Genomic DNA, 16,443 nt, shown 5'->3' with positions numbered 1-16,443 from the left:
CTTCCCAGGACACGTCAAACCTAATCGGGAAGGATCTGATTAGGTTCGATGAAAAGCGTAAAGTAACCGCTTAAAAGGCAGGCGAAAAGACCGATAACATTTATTTCTTTCTCACCAACCAAACACTCCGTTTCACGTCTTTCTGAGCTGTTCCGGGAAGGGCGTGGCCAGGCCACCGGGAGCCACGCCTCCGGAAGTGGGGCCAGACTCAGCCGCGCCCCGGCCTGCGGCCCAGGGAAGGGTCCAACAGTGACGTCACATAGCCACTCCTCTGTGTTCCTCCGCCCTGAGATAAAGTAGCCCCTAACCATAGAGGATTCTTCCACTCATACTAAGCGACATATAAAATCTCAGATTCTCTTACGACTCTATTATGATTTTCAGGCCTCGGGGCTACCTTCCAGAACATTGGAAGCCTGTCTTTCTCCGGCCCGGCGTAGGAAGTAGTCCCGGCCTCAGGGAGGTCGATGGGTCCCTCCGCCGCGGGGGGGAAGAGGATGGCGACCTCGTCGATGCCGGAGTCGGAGAGGAACACCGCTACGAAAGCGTCAGGTGAGCTTCGGGGAGAGTCAGGTCGCCACACCGCACCCTGCTAGGAAGCGGGGCCACACTGCGGGGAGACCCGGCGGCGAGGTCCCGGGCCGGCGGGGCTGTCCGAACAGGGCCCCGGGGTCCCAGGCCCTTTAGTCGCTCTCGCACTTGCCTGAGCGGAAACCCGGCGCCGCCACAAGATGGCGTCGGGCCTGGAGCTCAGGCAGCGCCGGGGACAGCCCCTAGTCGCCAGGCCCCGGAACCGTCTCTGTCAGCCCCCTCCGCATGGGCTCCAGGGGAGGGGGGAGCAAGCCACTGACCCTGGGGGCCTGCGGGCGGTACCACCGACCCTCCACCCGGGGGGACTCGGGGGCCGGAGGGCTGAACCACTGAGGCCACACGGGGACCGTAGAGGGAACCACTCTGCGGGAATTGTGGAGGGGAGGAGAAAAGGGTCAAGATTCCCCGCCACTGACCACCCTCCCGAGGATGAGAGAAGGGCCGGATCCTGGGAGGCTAGGCTTCCTGGTCCTGATTTTCCAAAGCAACCCGTCGCCGTATCCTAGAAAGCCCCGCCCCGTCGGCGACTCAGTGTTTGCATCTGCGAAATGGGCACATGGGCGCAGCTGAGTGGGCCGCGGGGACCCGGAATGAGGCCCACCGGTTCCAGCCCCGGTCACCTCCTCTCACAGAGTGAAGGCCCCGGACCTTGGGCCCCCCTGTCAGGCAGCCTTCCGAGCCGATGGAGGAAAACGAGGTGGAGAGCAGTAGCGACGCGGCCCCTAGGCCTGGCCGGCCCGAGGAGCCCACGGAGAGCGGGTTGGGTGTGGGCACCTCGGAAGCCGTGTCGGCTGACAGCAGCGACGCCGCGGCCGCCCCGGGGCCAGCGGAGGCCGACGATTCCGGCGTGGGGCAGAGCTCGGACCGCGGCAGCAGCTCGCTGGTATGGACCGCGCTTGGGTGGAGGCAGCGACCGCAGGCAGCAGTGCTTGGCAGTCAGGGGGAAGGAGCCAGCAGGCTTGCTTGTAGCTAATAATTGGTTTATGGTTTACTGTGCCCCAGGCCCCATGCCAGGCCCCTAGCATGGGTTTTCTTATTTAAACCTCGTACCTTGTAAGGCACATACCACTCTTTCCACATGTTACAGAGAAGCAAACGGGCACAGAGTCAGGATTCAAATCTAGGCTGTGGGCTGCGCTCTCCACTGTTGCCCTGGTTCACATCTTGGCTCTTCTGCTGATTCACTGGGAGATCTCGTGGAGCCTCAGTCTTCTGTCTGTAAAATGGAGCAGAAATACCTACTCCTGAGGGTGCTCCGTTGTGAGCTGCCACCAGATATTTTCTTGGAAACGCTTTATAAAATAGTCTCATGGGTCTGCCACCTCCTAGCTCTGTGGTCTTAGATAAGCTCCTCAGGCTTTAGCTGTCAGTTTTCTCATGTGTAAAGTGAGAATAATAAATGTTTGCCTCAGAAAGGTTTTTTTTTTTTTTTTTTTGAGGGTTAAATGAATATATGCAAAGCAATTAACACGGGGCTCAGCACTCAGTAAATACCCACACCCTCACCACTGTCATTATTTGCCAGATAGTGATCATTTTCAGGACATCACATCATAGAGGTACACAACAACAGTCTCCACCTGGGGCTCCAGGGATTTCATTGGGTCAGCAGAGATGGGCTTGGCATGTGCCCAGCTTGTGCTCGACCCTGGGGTTACAGCAAGAGACAAGAGAGATGTGGTTCTGGCCCTGATGGAATCTGACTTGGGAGCCATAATACTGCATAGTGAACCATCAAGTGATGAGGGGGACACGGGCAACTAAAATGCTGAGGATAGAGGGGGTCCTAACTTGGCCTTGGGGGTCAGGGTCAGCTTCCCAGGAGAGGTATCAGCTGAGTGTCTGAGTAGGAATTAGCCATGGTGTGATGCTATGAAGCGTTTCAGGCAGAGGGAACAGCTCATTGACAGCATGGTGAAACCAGCCTCACCTGACTTTTGTGTGGGGACAGGAGACATGGGGCCTTATACCTGATCAGACCCAGGGCCCCTGGGGCTTGTTTTGGGGAGGCTCTGTGACTAGAGGGCTTCTCCCACTGGTCTTCTGTGTGTATGAGGGCGTTGGGTGGCTCTACTCACCATGTCCTTGGGCCCTTAAGGAGCCCCATCCCTGGCTCCTAAGCTTCCTCTCTCCCTGTTTCCTGACCCCCAGGAGGAGGTATCTGAGAGCAGCTCCACCACAGACCCCCTGCCCCATGGCTACCTCCCTGACTCATCTTCTGTTTCCCGTGGGCCAGCGGCAGGGGTGATGGGTGGCCCCCCAGCCCTGGTGCACTCCAGTGCACTGCCAGACCCCAACATGCTGGTGTCCGACTGCACGGCTTCTTCCTCGGACCTGGGCTCGGCCATTGACAAGATCATCGAGTCCACCATCGGGACCGACCTCATCCGGAGTGAGTCAGGCCATCATGGGCAAGAGTTGCCCCTCCAGGGTTTCCCTACAGAACCAGCTGTGCGGACTCAGGCAGATAACTTTATCACTTTGAGGTTGTAACGTGGAAGCAGCAACCGCATCTCATAGTACTAAATGACATGAGGATTGACCTGACTTTGGGGCTTTTCTGGTGGCTCAGATGGTAGAGTCCTGCAGTGCAGGAGACCCGAGTTTGATCCCTAGGTCAGGAAGATCACCTGGAGAAGGGCATGACTACCCACCCCAGTATTCTTGCCTGGAGGATCCCATGGACAGAGGAGCCTGGTGGGCTATAATCCATGGGGTTGCAAAGAGTCAGACATAACTGAGCGATTAAGCACAAAATACCTGACTTTGCCCTGGAGTCTGTTCTAAACACTCTGCCTGCAGCAGTCAGTCATTGGTCCTCTTGGTAACCCTACAAGGTACATGCTGTTATTGTTCTCACAGCCTAGGTGAGGCAGCCGAGGCACAGAGGATGTAAACAAGCGTAGCCGCTGCGTCAGCAAGTGTTGGGCCATGAGCTCAGTCTGACTCCAGAGCTGGTGCTCATGATTTGCCAGACTGTTTTCTACCATCAGTGATCTGTGTAAGGGTCGTAGCACTTGGAAAGGCCCTGAGGTGGTCTCGAAAGCCAGTCCTAAGAAAGTGGTGCAGCAGCTGGGCCTTAACCTTAGAGGAGACTGCAGAGGAAAAGAGGGAGACCTTCCAGGTGTAGTGGTTAGAGGCAGACAGCTATGGACTGGCTGTGGGGCCAGCATGTCACACGTCCCAGACCTCCCAACAGCCTTGCCCTGGACGGGAGGTGGGTCACGGGGCAGCCGATTTCACAGTTGCATGGGTGAATCGGAGTGAGTGTTGGCACTACGGTTGTCCTTATCAGCTGGGCATCCGCTCCTCCTGTCTCTGCCTAGGCTGCATCACCGTGACCAGTGCGGAGGGCAGCGGGGCCGAGGCCACACGGTACCTGATCCTGCAGGGACCAGACGATGGTAAAAGCACAGCACTATGCCCAGGGAGCCCTGCCGTGGGTGGGGGTAGGACAGGCAGGCTCTGCCGCAGACTTACTGTATGATCTTGGCAGGTTAATCCGCTGCCCCTGGCCTCTCGGTTTCCCCATGGTTACTATGGTGGGCGTGGGTTCTAGGACCCCTGAGCTTGCCTGGGAGGGGCAGCGGTAGCTCATGGCCAGTTTCCCTCTCCATTTCCCTCTGATTCCCTCACCACCACCACCACCCCTGCCAGGTGCCCCCATGGCGTCACCAATGTCCAGTTCTACCCTGGCCCATAGCCTGGCAGCCATCGAGGCCCTGGCTGATGGCCCCACATCCACGTCCACGTGCCTGGAGCCACCAGAGGAAGCGCAGGGTGGGCCCAGCTCCCCGGCGCAGCCACCCCTGGGTTCTGGCACCGAGGAGCCGGACTTGCAGAGCCTGGAGGCCATGATGGAGGTGGTGGTGGTGCAGCAGTTCAAGTGCAAGATGTGCCAGTACCGGAGCAGCACCAAGGCCACGCTGCTACGCCACATGCGGGAGCGGCACTTCCGCCCAGGTGCGTTGATAGCGGCTGGCCTGCCCGCCTGCACACATGGAGTGCCAAGAGTCAGACTTGACAAGCTTGTTGTACCGTGCTTCCCCACCCCCAGCAGTAGCAGCTGGTAAGAAGGGGCGTCCGCGCAAGTGGGGCAGCTCAGCCCAGCCCCAGGAGGAAGAGGGCCCAGAGGAGGAAGACGACGATGACATCATAGATGCTGGTGCCATCGATGACCTGGAGGGTAGGCTCCCAGACCTGCTGCCCTCCCACATCTGCATATACTGAGCTCCCTCTGGCCCACATGAAGGGCCAGGAAAGCGGAATTGGCACAGGCGCAGCCAGGAGTGCCTCCAGCATAAGATAAGAGGAGTTGGGGCTTTGGGACCAGGAGCTTCATGTGCAGTTATCCAGACCGTGCACTGAGAAACAGCACTGTGTCTAAGGGTCACATCCCATTTGTCTAGCAGAAACAGAATGCAAGCCACATGTGCACTTTTTTAGTAGCTGTATTAAAAGTAAAAAGATGAATTTAAAGTCAGTCATATTATATTTTATTTACCTATTACGTCTAAAATCTAATTTCAGTATGCAATCATTATAAAAAATTTTTAACAAATTACTTTTTTTTCATTCTAATTTTTGGTAATCTGATGTGTATTTTATACTTAATTATATCTTAGTTTATGCCTCAGTTTAGACTAGGTACATTTTGTACGCTCAAGAGTCACATACAGCGAGCAGCTCCTTTAATGGGTAGCATAGTCATACTTTGTAGACTTGAATGACTAGACTCTTTTTTTCTAAACAATGACTGTAAAGCGTATTGAGGAAGGGGCACTTTTTTTCTGATTCACATTAAGGTACATATGAGCTAATGGTAGGTGTTAGGAATGGTCCAGAGAAAGGACTGCAGGGCCTCAAAGATGAGGTCAGCTAGGGGAACATCAGGAGGGCTTCCTGGAGGCGGCATCACTGTTGGGTTTGGAAGGAGGAGCAGGCAGAGATGGGGAAGTGGGCCTCTTTCCAGGAAAGTTGGCAAGGGGTCAGGGCTGAAAGGTCAAGGCTGCAGCCCTCCTTCTCTTGCTTTCCCCACAGAAGACAGCGACTATAACCCTGCAGATGACGAGCCCCGGGGCCGGCAGCTGCGGGCCCAGCGCCCCACCCCCAGTACCCTGAGACCCCGCAGGAGACCTGGCCGGCCCCGGAAGCTGCCTCGCCTGGAGACCTTGGATCTCCCAGATGGTGAGAGTGGGGCCTTAGGGGTACGGGTGGGGCCCAGGGGTGGCCTCGTTCCCTGCTTGCTTCCGTGGAGCCTGGGGACAGAGCATGCTGTGCAAAACAGCAAGTCTCAGACCCACCGGGATGACCTGCCGGCCTCCGGGTAACGGGGAAAGCCCTCCCCTTCCGAGCTCGAGGGTTAAGATACACCAGCTGTCCGATAAGGCTTTTCGGTGGGAAGCTGTCACAGCATGGAAATTGGAATATTTACAACTGAGCTAATTATTATCAAAACAAGAATAAGTCTGAGGTTTGAGACAATGTCAGAGGAGCACGGACTTGGAGCGTGACAGGCTCGGGACAGGGGAGGCTCCCATGGACAGAATGCCAGCTCTGCCTCCTACCAGCTATGTGACCTGGAGTGGGTTGCTTTGCCTCTTGAATCGCTCCTTCCCTTATTGTGAATGAGGTGATGGTGCCTGTCTCTTAGGGTTGTTTTAAAGCTTAAATAGACATGCCAGAAATACAAGGTCTTGGTTTTTGTACATGCAGTAGTGTGTGTGGAGGAGTGGTTATATTTTTTTTAGTGTTCTTTTTCTTCTCTTCATTTTTGGCTACACCTCATGGCATGTGAGACCTTAGTTCCCCAACCAGGGATCAAACCCACACCCCTGGCATTGGAAGCACTGTGTCTTAACCCATGGACTGCCAGGGAAGTCCCTAGTCGTCTTTGTAAAGTAACTTTTTACTGAGGTTTATGTTCAGGAAAGCACATGTATGCTAACTGCACAGCTCAGTGCATTTTAAAAAATTTTCTGTATGTGTTTATTTTTGGCTGTGCTGAGTCTTCGTTGCTTCGAGGGCTTTTCTCCAGTTGCGATGCACAGCCTTCTCATTGCCGGGGCTTCTCTTATTGCGGAGCACAGGCTCTAAGGGCTTCAGTACTTGCCGCACGCAGGCTCAGTCATCGTGGCTCCCGGGCTTAGAGCATAGGCTTAGTAGTTGTGGTGCAGGGTTTAGTTGTTCCACAGCATGTGGGATCTCCCGAGATCGGGGATCGAGCCTGTGTGCCTTGGCATTGGCTGCCAGATTCTTTACCCAGGTCAGTGAATTTCCACAAGTGAATACACCTGAATATCCTGTTAGAAACAAGATGTTACCAGCATTTCCCATAAAATATTTTGGATTTTTTTAACATGTTTTGAATTTTTAAAACATTACAGTGAAATACTGTTAGTGTTTTTGAATAGGCAATGTATTCTGATGTTTTGATAACAGAGGCTTTGCAACTGTGCTGTGATGTCTCCTCCCTCCCTCCCATCTGCTCTTCAGGCTCCCAGCCTCCCCTGGGAAAACCAGTGATTAAGTGTTGCTGTTGCTCCCCAGATCTTAGAATGTCCCTGTGAGGTCACAAGAGCAACAGTTACCTCCCTTTGACAGATAGGGGAAAAGGAGACTCAGAGAGGGGCGGGGCTTTGCCTGAGGACACACAGCAGATTGGTGACTGAGTTCAGCCTGCAGGCAGGTCTTCTGGCCGGAAGGTCCTGGCTCTCCCAGTGCTGCTCCAGACTGTCCCGTTTAAGGCGTGCAGCTGACAGCTGTAGGAGGGGATGCTGTCTGATCATGGCTGCCTGCATCTGTCCCGCAGCCTGCTGTGCCCATCAGTGGTCTGGACCATGTGTGTGGGGGTGTATCTTGACTGGCCTCTTGACACACCTGTCCACATCTGTCGTGGTGTGTCCGTGGCAGGTGTGGAAGGAGAGCCTTTAGTGAGTCCACAAAGTGGACAGAGCCCTCTGGAGCCACAAGACCCCGAGGCACCCAGCTCCTCAGGGCGGGGACGCCTGGTGGCCCTGGGCAAGGCCAACCGGGCCCCCGTGGAACCCAGTGTGAGCCAGTCAGATGCGAGGAGCGCGGCGGCATCCTACCAGGATGAGGCTGACGCCCTGCCCCGCCGCCGTGGTCGACCCTCCAGGCGCTTCCTTGGCAAGAAATACCGCAAGTACGGGCGCCGAGATGAGGGCTGAGGGTGGGGAGTGGCAGTCTGGCCCTTCCAGACCTCCTCCAACATCCTCCTAGCAGGTACTATTACAAGTCACCCAAACCGCTCCTGCGGCCTTTCCTGTGCCGCATCTGCGGCTCCCGCTTCCTGTCCCACGAGGATCTGCGCTTCCATGTCAACTCCCACGAGGCCGGCAACCCCCAGCTCTTCAGGTGCCTGCAGTGCAGCTACCGCTCCCGTCGCTGGTCCTCACTCAAGGTGTGGCAGGGGGACCGGGGCAGGAAGGGACGCTGCCTGGGAGAAGGCCCTGAAGGGGAGTGGTGGTGACGGGCCCCTTCCTGCCCCATCTCCAGGCCGAGGGTGTCCTTTTGCAGGCTGCACACTACAGAGTCACATCATGTCTTAGACTTGCCTAACCACCAGCACACCTGGCAGGTGGCCGGAAAGCTGCGTTAATCTCCTTCACTGTGTTAGTCTCCAGCAGGTCCTTTTCATCATCTGCCCAGAGGTGCCTGTGGGCCTGCAGCAGCCGGAGCCTGCCTTGTATCTTGTAGATGCTCTGATGTCATCCTCATGTAGCCCAATGAGGTCTTAAGTGTCAAGAGTCCCATTTTTTTATTATTATTATGTTTATTTTTGGCCGCGCCGGGTCTTCATTGCTTTGTGTAGGCTTTCTCTAGTTGTGTGATCGGGGTCTACTCCTCATTGCGGGGCCCAGGCTCCAGGCATCAGGCTTGATAGGTGCGGCACACTGGCTTAGTTGCTCTACAGCATGTGGAACCTTCCTGGCCAGGCACTGAACGTGTGTCCCCTGCGTTGGCAGGCAGATTCTTATTCCACTGCGCCACCAGGAGAGTCGAAAGGTCCCATTTTACTACCCAGGGAGCTGCAACTTGGCTTGGCCAGAGTGAGGTGGAACGGGCTGTCGTGGGGGCTGGGGATACCTTGAGCTCCGATGGCCCGAGTTTTGCACTTTCTGCACACACGGCAGGAAGGGTGGGGAGCAGGTATTGTTGCGAGGTGCACTGGGGAGGGACAACTCTAAGGCTGTGGGCACAGGGCAGGTGGGCAGGAAGGGAGGTTATGCTCCAGCCCTATCCTTCTGCCTGTCTCCCAGGAGCACATGTTCAACCACGTGGGCAGTAAGCCCTACAAGTGTGACAAATGCAGCTACACCAGCGTCTACCGGAAGGACGTCATTCGGCACGCGGCTGTGCACAGCCGGGATCGGTCAGTAGGGCTGGGGAGGCAGAGGCCCGGGGTGACCCCAGTTCCCACGTACTGAGCCCCTGCTCTGGGTCAGCCCCTTCGCAGCCCATGACAGACCTGGGAACGGCAGGACAAGTTGTCCCAGATCACTCGGCTCAGAGCAGGGCAGTGGGGGTGCCTAGAGGTCTCTTACTCAGTCTCTTTCCTGCTTCAGGCTTTGTAAATTGGGGACTATCATTGTCGAGGTGGTTAAAGGAAATCGTGTACCTAAAGGGGCTCAGAAAAGGATCTAAAGCCAGTTCTCTGTTATACCTTTTTCTTTCTTTCTCTTTGGCATGACTTGCAGGTTCTTAGTTCTCTGACCAGGGATTGAACCCAGGCCCTAGCGGTGGAAATATCAAGCCCTAACCATTGGACTGTCAGGGGATTCCCTCTTAATAGGTTTTTCTTTAAAAATATAAATAAAAAGGAAGGAGGAGTCCTTTGTCCGCATGATATTAGGGATACCAGGTTGAACAAGCACTTGGTTCAGCAGCTCTCTACTGCTGCATAATTTCTCAGAGTTTTTAAAACACAAATGTGTTTTGTGACAGAGAATGGCTTGTTTCTAAAGCTAAGTTGCAGAACTTACCACACACCTCTTCACATTTTCTCCAGCGAGCTCCAGTAGGGGAATGCCCTTCTCACAGAAGGGGGCTAGGGTCAGGGCTGAGACTGGGTCTGGTCAATGGGAGAGGGTCTGGGGTGGGCTTGGGCACGTGATGGTCTGACTCCTGCGTCTTTCTCCCCTAGGAAAAAGAGGCCAGACCCGGTGAGTCTGGGGCTCAGGCCTGGGAAGGGCGCCTGCTTGCGGGCTGCCTGCGGGGTGGAGGGGCGGGGGCGGGAGGCTCAGGCACTGGCTCACCCTCCCTGCTTGCCTTCTATGTCCACCCGTCCCCTTCTGCCCCTTCCCAGACCCCAAAGCTGAGCTCCTTCCCCTGCCCCGTGTGTGGCCGTGTCTACCCCATGCAAAAGAGACTCACTCAGCACATGAAGACACACAGCACCGAGAAGCCCCACATGTGCGACAAGGTGGGTGGGGCTGAGTGCAGGGCTGGGGCGTGAGGGGGCCTGCTGGGGGGCGGCTCTTTCATCTAACCCACCCCACCCCCTGCAGTGTGGAAAGTCCTTTAAGAAGCGCTACACCTTCAAAATGCACCTGCTCACGCACATTCAGGCTGTCGCCAACCGCAGGTACACCCCCGAAGAGCCCCTGGGGCTGCAGCGCCCCGCTGTGCCCCACTGCTGAGCTCTCTCTGCTCCAACCACCTCCAGGTTCAAGTGCGAGTTCTGCGAGTTTGTTTGCGAGGACAAGAAGGCGCTGCTCAACCACCAGCTGTCCCACGTCAGCGACAAGCCCTTCAAGTGTAGCTTTTGCCCCTACCGCACCTTCCGAGAGGACTTCCTGCTATCCCACGTGGCCGTCAAGCATACAGGTCTGGCCGGCCCCACCCCTCAACACAGCAGGGCTCCATAGTGGAGGCTCGGCTCTGTCTTGTTAGCCATCCCCCCACCCCCAAGCCTTGGCAGCCCCAGCTCTTCAGTGGAAGGGAATTGCCACCCCCCACCCCACCCGGGACTGTCGCTCACCTAAGCTCAGATGAGCTCAGCCAGCTCCTCTCTGTATGACCCGGGGTCAGTCTTTGCCCTCTCTGAGCCTTTCTTAGCTGTGAAAGGAGAGAATCAGATGTGCCAACCCTGTGGTGGTCATAAAACCATTTGTTCCCTGAGCCCTGTCCATTCTGGGCACTGGGACTCGAGACGGGTCTTACATAGGCCCTGCCCTCACCAGAGGAAGCCATAGAAGATGGATGGCAGAAGTTGCCTTTTTTTGGTGCCTGGCCCTCTGGCAGGCACACGAGGGAAGGCTAGAGAAAGGGAGCCAGGGCTGCCCTTAGCTGGATTCCCAGCTCCCTGTGGGGAAGCAGGTCGGGAAGAGAGGTGTGTGGTCACGTGACCTTGAACTGGGTGCTCGGAGGAAGGCCGTGAGTGCAGAGGGAGACCTGGCTGGTCTCTGTCCTGCCCACCAGCAAGGACAGAGTGTGCTTTCCCTGCGCTTGGGAGTGCGGTGCTGGGAGTCAGTCAGCTGGAGAGGTCCTTGGGGTCGCAGAAGGGTTCCCCGAGGGGGGGGGCGGGTGACTCCAAGGCTGCCTCCTGGTGTGCCTGCAGGGGCCAAGCCCTTTGCCTGCGAGTACTGCCACTTCAGCACGCGGCACAAGAAGAACCTGCGGCTGCATGTGCGGTGCCGGCACGCCAGCAGCTTCGAGGAGTGGGGGCGGCGCCACCCCGAGGAGCCCCCCTCCCGCCGCCGCCCCTTCTTCTCCCTGCAGCAGATCGAGGAGCTGAAGCAGCAGCACAGCACGGCCCCTGGGCCCCCCGCCAGCTCCCCAGGACCTCCTGAGGTAAGCACAGGCAGCGGGTAGAAGGGGTGGGGGACATGGGCCGAGAGGCCATGTGACGCCGCCTCCCCCAGCCCCAGGATCCTTGTCGGCATGTGGGGTACAACAAAATGAGTCCTGCCTCCCTGGACGGGGTGAAGGGTGGCCGAGGGCACAGAGATGCTGTCCCTAAGCTCTGAGGAGGGGTGGGCTTCCCGGTGCTAGTAATAGAGAACGAAGTGTCAGGAGCCAGGTCGTGGTAATAGTTTATTCTTCTCTCACACAAAAGGAGTCCAAAGGGGAGCAGCCCAGGGCTGATGTGGCAGCTCCCTGGTCAGTCGTCAAGGACCAAACTCTCTCAATATATCTTCCTACACATATGATTCCCATTTTTGTGGTTGCCTCATGGTCCAGTGTAGCTGCAGGAGCTCCAGCCTTTCTCACCATCCCAGATAAGAAGCAGGAGGAAGGGATGGGGGAAGAGGAAAAAGGATGCGTGCCATCTATCCATCTTATCTTCCTCATGAACTTTACCAGAAGCTCCTGCTTAGCCACATGGCCAGACTTTATCCAGCTGCAAAGCAGGCTGAGAAATACAGTCTCGTGGCTGAGTATGTTGCCTGCCCGCTCCTAGCCCCTAAGGATGGACCACCACAATGTGCTGGCAGAGCATAGAGGGGCTCTGGAGTCAGCCAGCCTTGTGTTCAAGTCCCAGTTCTCCTCCTTACTAGCCGGGGGATCCTACGTGGAGCTGGTAAATACCTTGAAGAGAGTAAAGATCAAACAAGCCAATAGATGTGAAGTGTCTTACACTTCAAGACACAGGAGGTGTCTTGAATCTGAGCTGCCCCTTGTCACCCTTGGCCATATTCTCACCCTGCAGATCCCCTCAGAGGCTGCACCTTCCCAGTCCCCTGAGACCCCCCCACTGCTCTGTTCTGACACCTTGGGTGGCGCCACCATCATTTATCAGCCAGGTGAGTTCTGCGGAAGAGTGGCAGCAGGGACAGGGCTCGTGCTGGTCAGGGCCAGAAGCTGGTGGGGAGGGGGCTTGGGTGCCAGTTTTCCAGCCCTTTCTAAGGTTCAGGTTCCACCCGACCCAGGGACTGCGGAGTCTACAGCCGTGGCCACGCAGACAGCCTTGGACCTGCTGCTGAACATGAGCACTCAGCGGGAGCTGGGTGGCACAGCCCTGCAGGTGAGCTTCTTCCCAGCCTGGCTGCACTCTGGGTGTCAGCTCTGCGCTGGACACTGGGAGCGGAGGCAAGTGGTGAAGTAGACATGCCCTGCCCTCAGGGAATTCGCAGGTAGTGGGAGATGGATCCACTGGACCCCAGTGGGCGGATGCAGGGGAGGGAGGCCGCTATGCCAGGGAGGCCCCAGGAGACCAGGGAGGGCAGACGGTCTCCCGCTCCACACCCCGGAGTCACCAGTGACACCCAGCGCACTGAGCAGTAAGCACCACACTGTGCTCAGGGCTCTGAACTGGCTTCCCAGCTAGCCCAGCGCCCTCACTCCGTGCCACCTCCCACAGGACAAAGGCTCCTACAGCTTTCTCCAGCTCTGACCTCTCACGGGGTTCACGCGCCTTAAACCCAGCACGTCCTCCCCCAAGTTCATCATCTTTATTCTCCTCGCTGCGCCCAGCTGCCTCCCTGGACCTCTCCATGCTTCTCTAAGGCAGGGAAAGGTCTGTCAGCACCTCCTGTCTCTTAGCCTCTTGGAAAGATGGAAACCGTGTGTTTGAGATGTTAAATTCCAAGAACTTGGAACAGTAACATGCTGCCAGGGGGACAGAGCTCCGTGGAGGAGGGAGCCTGTTTTGAACCTGGAAATCTTCATAGGGTTTAGTTTGCATCATTTGGGGGTAGGGAGAAGTTTTTGATTTTTAGATAGTTCAGTGTATCAAGCTTTTATAGTTTTTGCTTGTGGTATCATCCTTAGAAAAGCCTCTTCACCTCAAGATCATATAAACATGCATTGGTATTTTCTTCTTAGCGTCTCATTTTTTACACTTAAATCTTTACTCCACCGGGAATTTATTTTTGGTGTATGCATAAAGGTAGGGGACTAACTTTATTTTTTTTCCCCAAAGTTGTCCAGTGCAGTAGATCGAATCCTCTCATTTCCCCAGTCATTTGAAACATCCCCTTTATCAGTAGATTTCCCTGTGTTTCTAGACAGGGTCTTTTCTTTTGATCTGTTTGCCATTCTCATGCCAGTATCATGCATTTTGCTTTGTTTCTCTGATTACAAAAACATATGCTTGTTTTTGTAAACCCAAAATGAGTGTTAAGAAATGTTCTCTTCAGAGGGTGAAAATCTTTAAGTTTGCTCCCCTCCCCTTCATTTCCACTGTTAACAGGTTAATAAGCATTTCTGCAGAGTTGTGTCCAGGTGCTCGGTAACACAGAGACCTTTTGATCTCTAAAAAGTGGGATCATGGCATCTGCACTTATGGACAGGCTAGCTCTTCTTCCCTCTGCAGCCTGGCCGCATGTGTCCACTCCTTCCTGGCGTCTCCGCCTCATCCTGTCATGGGGGTGTTCTGAAGCGCATCTTGTCAGTCCTTCATGTGTGCACGGTTTCCAGTCTTTCAGGAGCTCAAGGCAGTGCTTCCATGAACATGTATTTCCAGGTGTTCATAAACATGTATTTTAGTGGTGGGGTTAAAAGAAGCCTCCTAGAAACACAATCAGTGTGTTCCACCCCAAGCGTGACTCCTAAAGTGATGTGTCAGGACTTCCCTGGTGGTCTGGTGGCTTAGACTCCTCGCTTTGAGGGCACAGGGGCCAGGTTTGATCCCTGGTCAGGGAACTGGATCCCACATGCGGCAACTAAGACCTGCTTCAGCCAAATAAATAAAAATTTTAAAAATGAAAACACATGTCATTACATGACTGCTACTAGAGTGTGCTTCCCCACTGCCTCGCCAGTGCTGCACGCCAGTCTTTACCAGGCTCTTCATGTCACAGACACGTGTCAAGACCTTAATTGATAACTTTGTGATCACAACAGAGATTGAGTTTCTGTATGTTCATAGACCACTTTATTCTCTCACTTACCTGCTTGTAAATTATTAGTCATCTTATCACTTTGCAAGGGCTCTTTGTATGTACGGAAGCTCCACCTTTTATCTCTAATATGCATTGTTAAATGCCATCCCCCCACCCCAAGTGTCTTTGTTTTCTGGTCTCATTTTCTGATTCATGTTGCTGTAAGTTTTAACATCTTCCGTCATGATTAGGAAAATCTCAACGGAAGGATTATAGAAATACCCGTATTTTCTTCTAATCCATCTTGAGTTTTATTTCTTATGTTTCAATCTTTAATCCATTTGAAGCAGAGTTTGGCGTAAGATGTGAGGTAGAGCTCTGATGTTTGTGTTTTTTTACTGGTTTGTCACTTGTTTCTACCTCAGGATTTCTTAACCATGGCACTTTGGGCTAGATAATTCCATGTTGGATAAAGCATCGGCCTGCAATGCAGGAGACCCGGGTTCAATCCCTGGGTTGGGAAGATCCCCTGGAGAAGGAAATGGCAACCCATTCCAGTATTCTTGCCTGGAGAATCCCATGGACAGAGGAGCCTGGCAGGCTACAGTCCACTGGGTAGCAAAGAGTCGGACACGACTGAGTGACTTCACTTTCTTTGGCTTCTACCAGCCAGGGCCCAGTATCCACCCCCCACCCAATTGTGACAATCAAAACTGTCTCGAGACATTACCCAATGCCCCTACAGGGCAGTAACACTTTATCCTGTCCTTGTTAAGTCTCTCCAGTGTCCCTAGGGGGCAGTAATGCTCTATCCTGTCCTTGTTAAGTCTCTCCAGTGTCCCTAGGGGGCAGTACTGCTCTATCCTGTCCTTGTTAAGTCTCTCTCCAGTGCCCTTCGGCGGCAGTATGGCTCTATGCCATCCTTGTTAAGAGTCTCTCCAGTTGCCAGGAACACACAGCTGGGCTTGTGTCCATGAGTGGTGGGAGCACTGGATCCGGCTGGAGTGTGGGCAAGCTTTGAGTCCCGGAGATATAAAAGGACCTCGAATGCCAGCTCCTGCCACCAACCCCACCTGTCATGCCATTGCAGGTGGCCGTGGTGAAGTCAGAGGACGTGGAAGCGGGGTTAGTGTCCTCTGGGGGGCAGCCCTCCCCAGCAGGCACCACTCCCCAGGTGGTCACCCTCCACATGGCAGACCCAGGAGGCAGCGTGGCCGCCGAGAGCCAGCTCGCGCCCCCTGACCTGCAGCAGATCACCCTGGCGCCTGGGCCGTTCGGCGGGGCTGGCTATAGCGTCATTACAGCCCCCACCGTGGAGGAGGGCACTTCGACTCCCGGCACGCCTTACAGGTGAGCCCTGCGGCCGTTAATAGGTGTGGTGAGGGGAGCACCCCGCCCACCCACGCCTAGTTCGCAGGAGGTAAAACTAATGCATGTAAACGACTGGGCTGTAGGGGTATGGTGTCCCTCACGGGTTAAGTAAGGGCTACTTAAGAAATTCCAGGCACTTGACAGTCGTGGACTCGGGTAACCACTCCTGTGGGGTGCCTGTTCCCCTCACTTTACACGTGAGGAGGGAGTGCAGTAGCGCCCCGAAGGTCAGACGCGCTGTGGATCTGAGCCTGGCCTGTGGGCCACGTGCTCCTGGTTCTGGATCCCTGAGGTCTGGCCAGTTCTGACCTTCGTCACACGCTCGGGCTTCTCCGCGACATCAGAGGCCCCACCGCTGCACTTGGGTTCTTCTAGGCTGAGCGAGTCTAGGGTAGAAATGTTCATTTTCCATGTTCACTGAACCCCTGGGCCATCGGAGGAAGCCCTGAATTCCAATATGGGATGGGAGTCAGGATCCCTGCTTCCCCCACTCACCCTCTCCTCCTGCCCCGCTTAGTCAGACTTGGGCTTGATTCCTGGAGCCCTTCATCTCATCACTCCATGCCCGTGAGGGGGTGGGGATGACCACTGCTAAGCTGGACGGTACACTGGACACTTGGTCCCTGCTTGTGAAAAAGGCAGCGGAGGTCCGGCTGGTAAAGGGAGGAGCCCAGGGCCGGTCTGTGGTGGCCGT

At 55.3% G+C, this 16,443-nt stretch overlaps 1 protein-coding gene across 1 annotated transcript in view; it reads left to right on the top strand.

The window, feature by feature from the left end:
• Positions 1-397: 397 nt before the first annotated feature.
• Positions 398-16,443, top strand: part of ZNF335 (zinc finger protein 335) — a 19,289-nt gene continuing 3,243 nt past the window's right edge. Inside the window, 18 exon segments of the mRNA NM_001192859.3 lie at positions 398-552; positions 1,224-1,474; positions 2,743-2,983; positions 3,918-3,995; positions 4,249-4,572; positions 4,655-4,777; positions 5,632-5,778; positions 7,504-7,756; positions 7,837-8,014; positions 8,874-8,986; positions 9,758-9,776; positions 9,920-10,036; positions 10,122-10,198; positions 10,280-10,440; positions 11,174-11,406; positions 12,266-12,359; positions 12,486-12,580; positions 15,469-15,728. Of these exon segments, the coding sequence (NP_001179788.2) occupies positions 1,274-1,474; positions 2,743-2,983; positions 3,918-3,995; positions 4,249-4,572; positions 4,655-4,777; positions 5,632-5,778; positions 7,504-7,756; positions 7,837-8,014; positions 8,874-8,986; positions 9,758-9,776; positions 9,920-10,036; positions 10,122-10,198; positions 10,280-10,440; positions 11,174-11,406; positions 12,266-12,359; positions 12,486-12,580; positions 15,469-15,728 (2,714 nt within the window). The 5' untranslated portion in view covers positions 398-552; positions 1,224-1,273.

This window comes from Bos taurus, chromosome 13 (genome assembly GCF_002263795.3).
Source record: "Bos taurus isolate L1 Dominette 01449 registration number 42190680 breed Hereford chromosome 13, ARS-UCD2.0, whole genome shotgun sequence".
NCBI lineage: Eukaryota > Metazoa > Chordata > Mammalia > Artiodactyla > Bovidae > Bos > Bos taurus.
The sequence above is the reverse complement of the archived record's forward strand: the minus strand, read 5'-3'. Positions and strand labels throughout refer to the sequence as shown.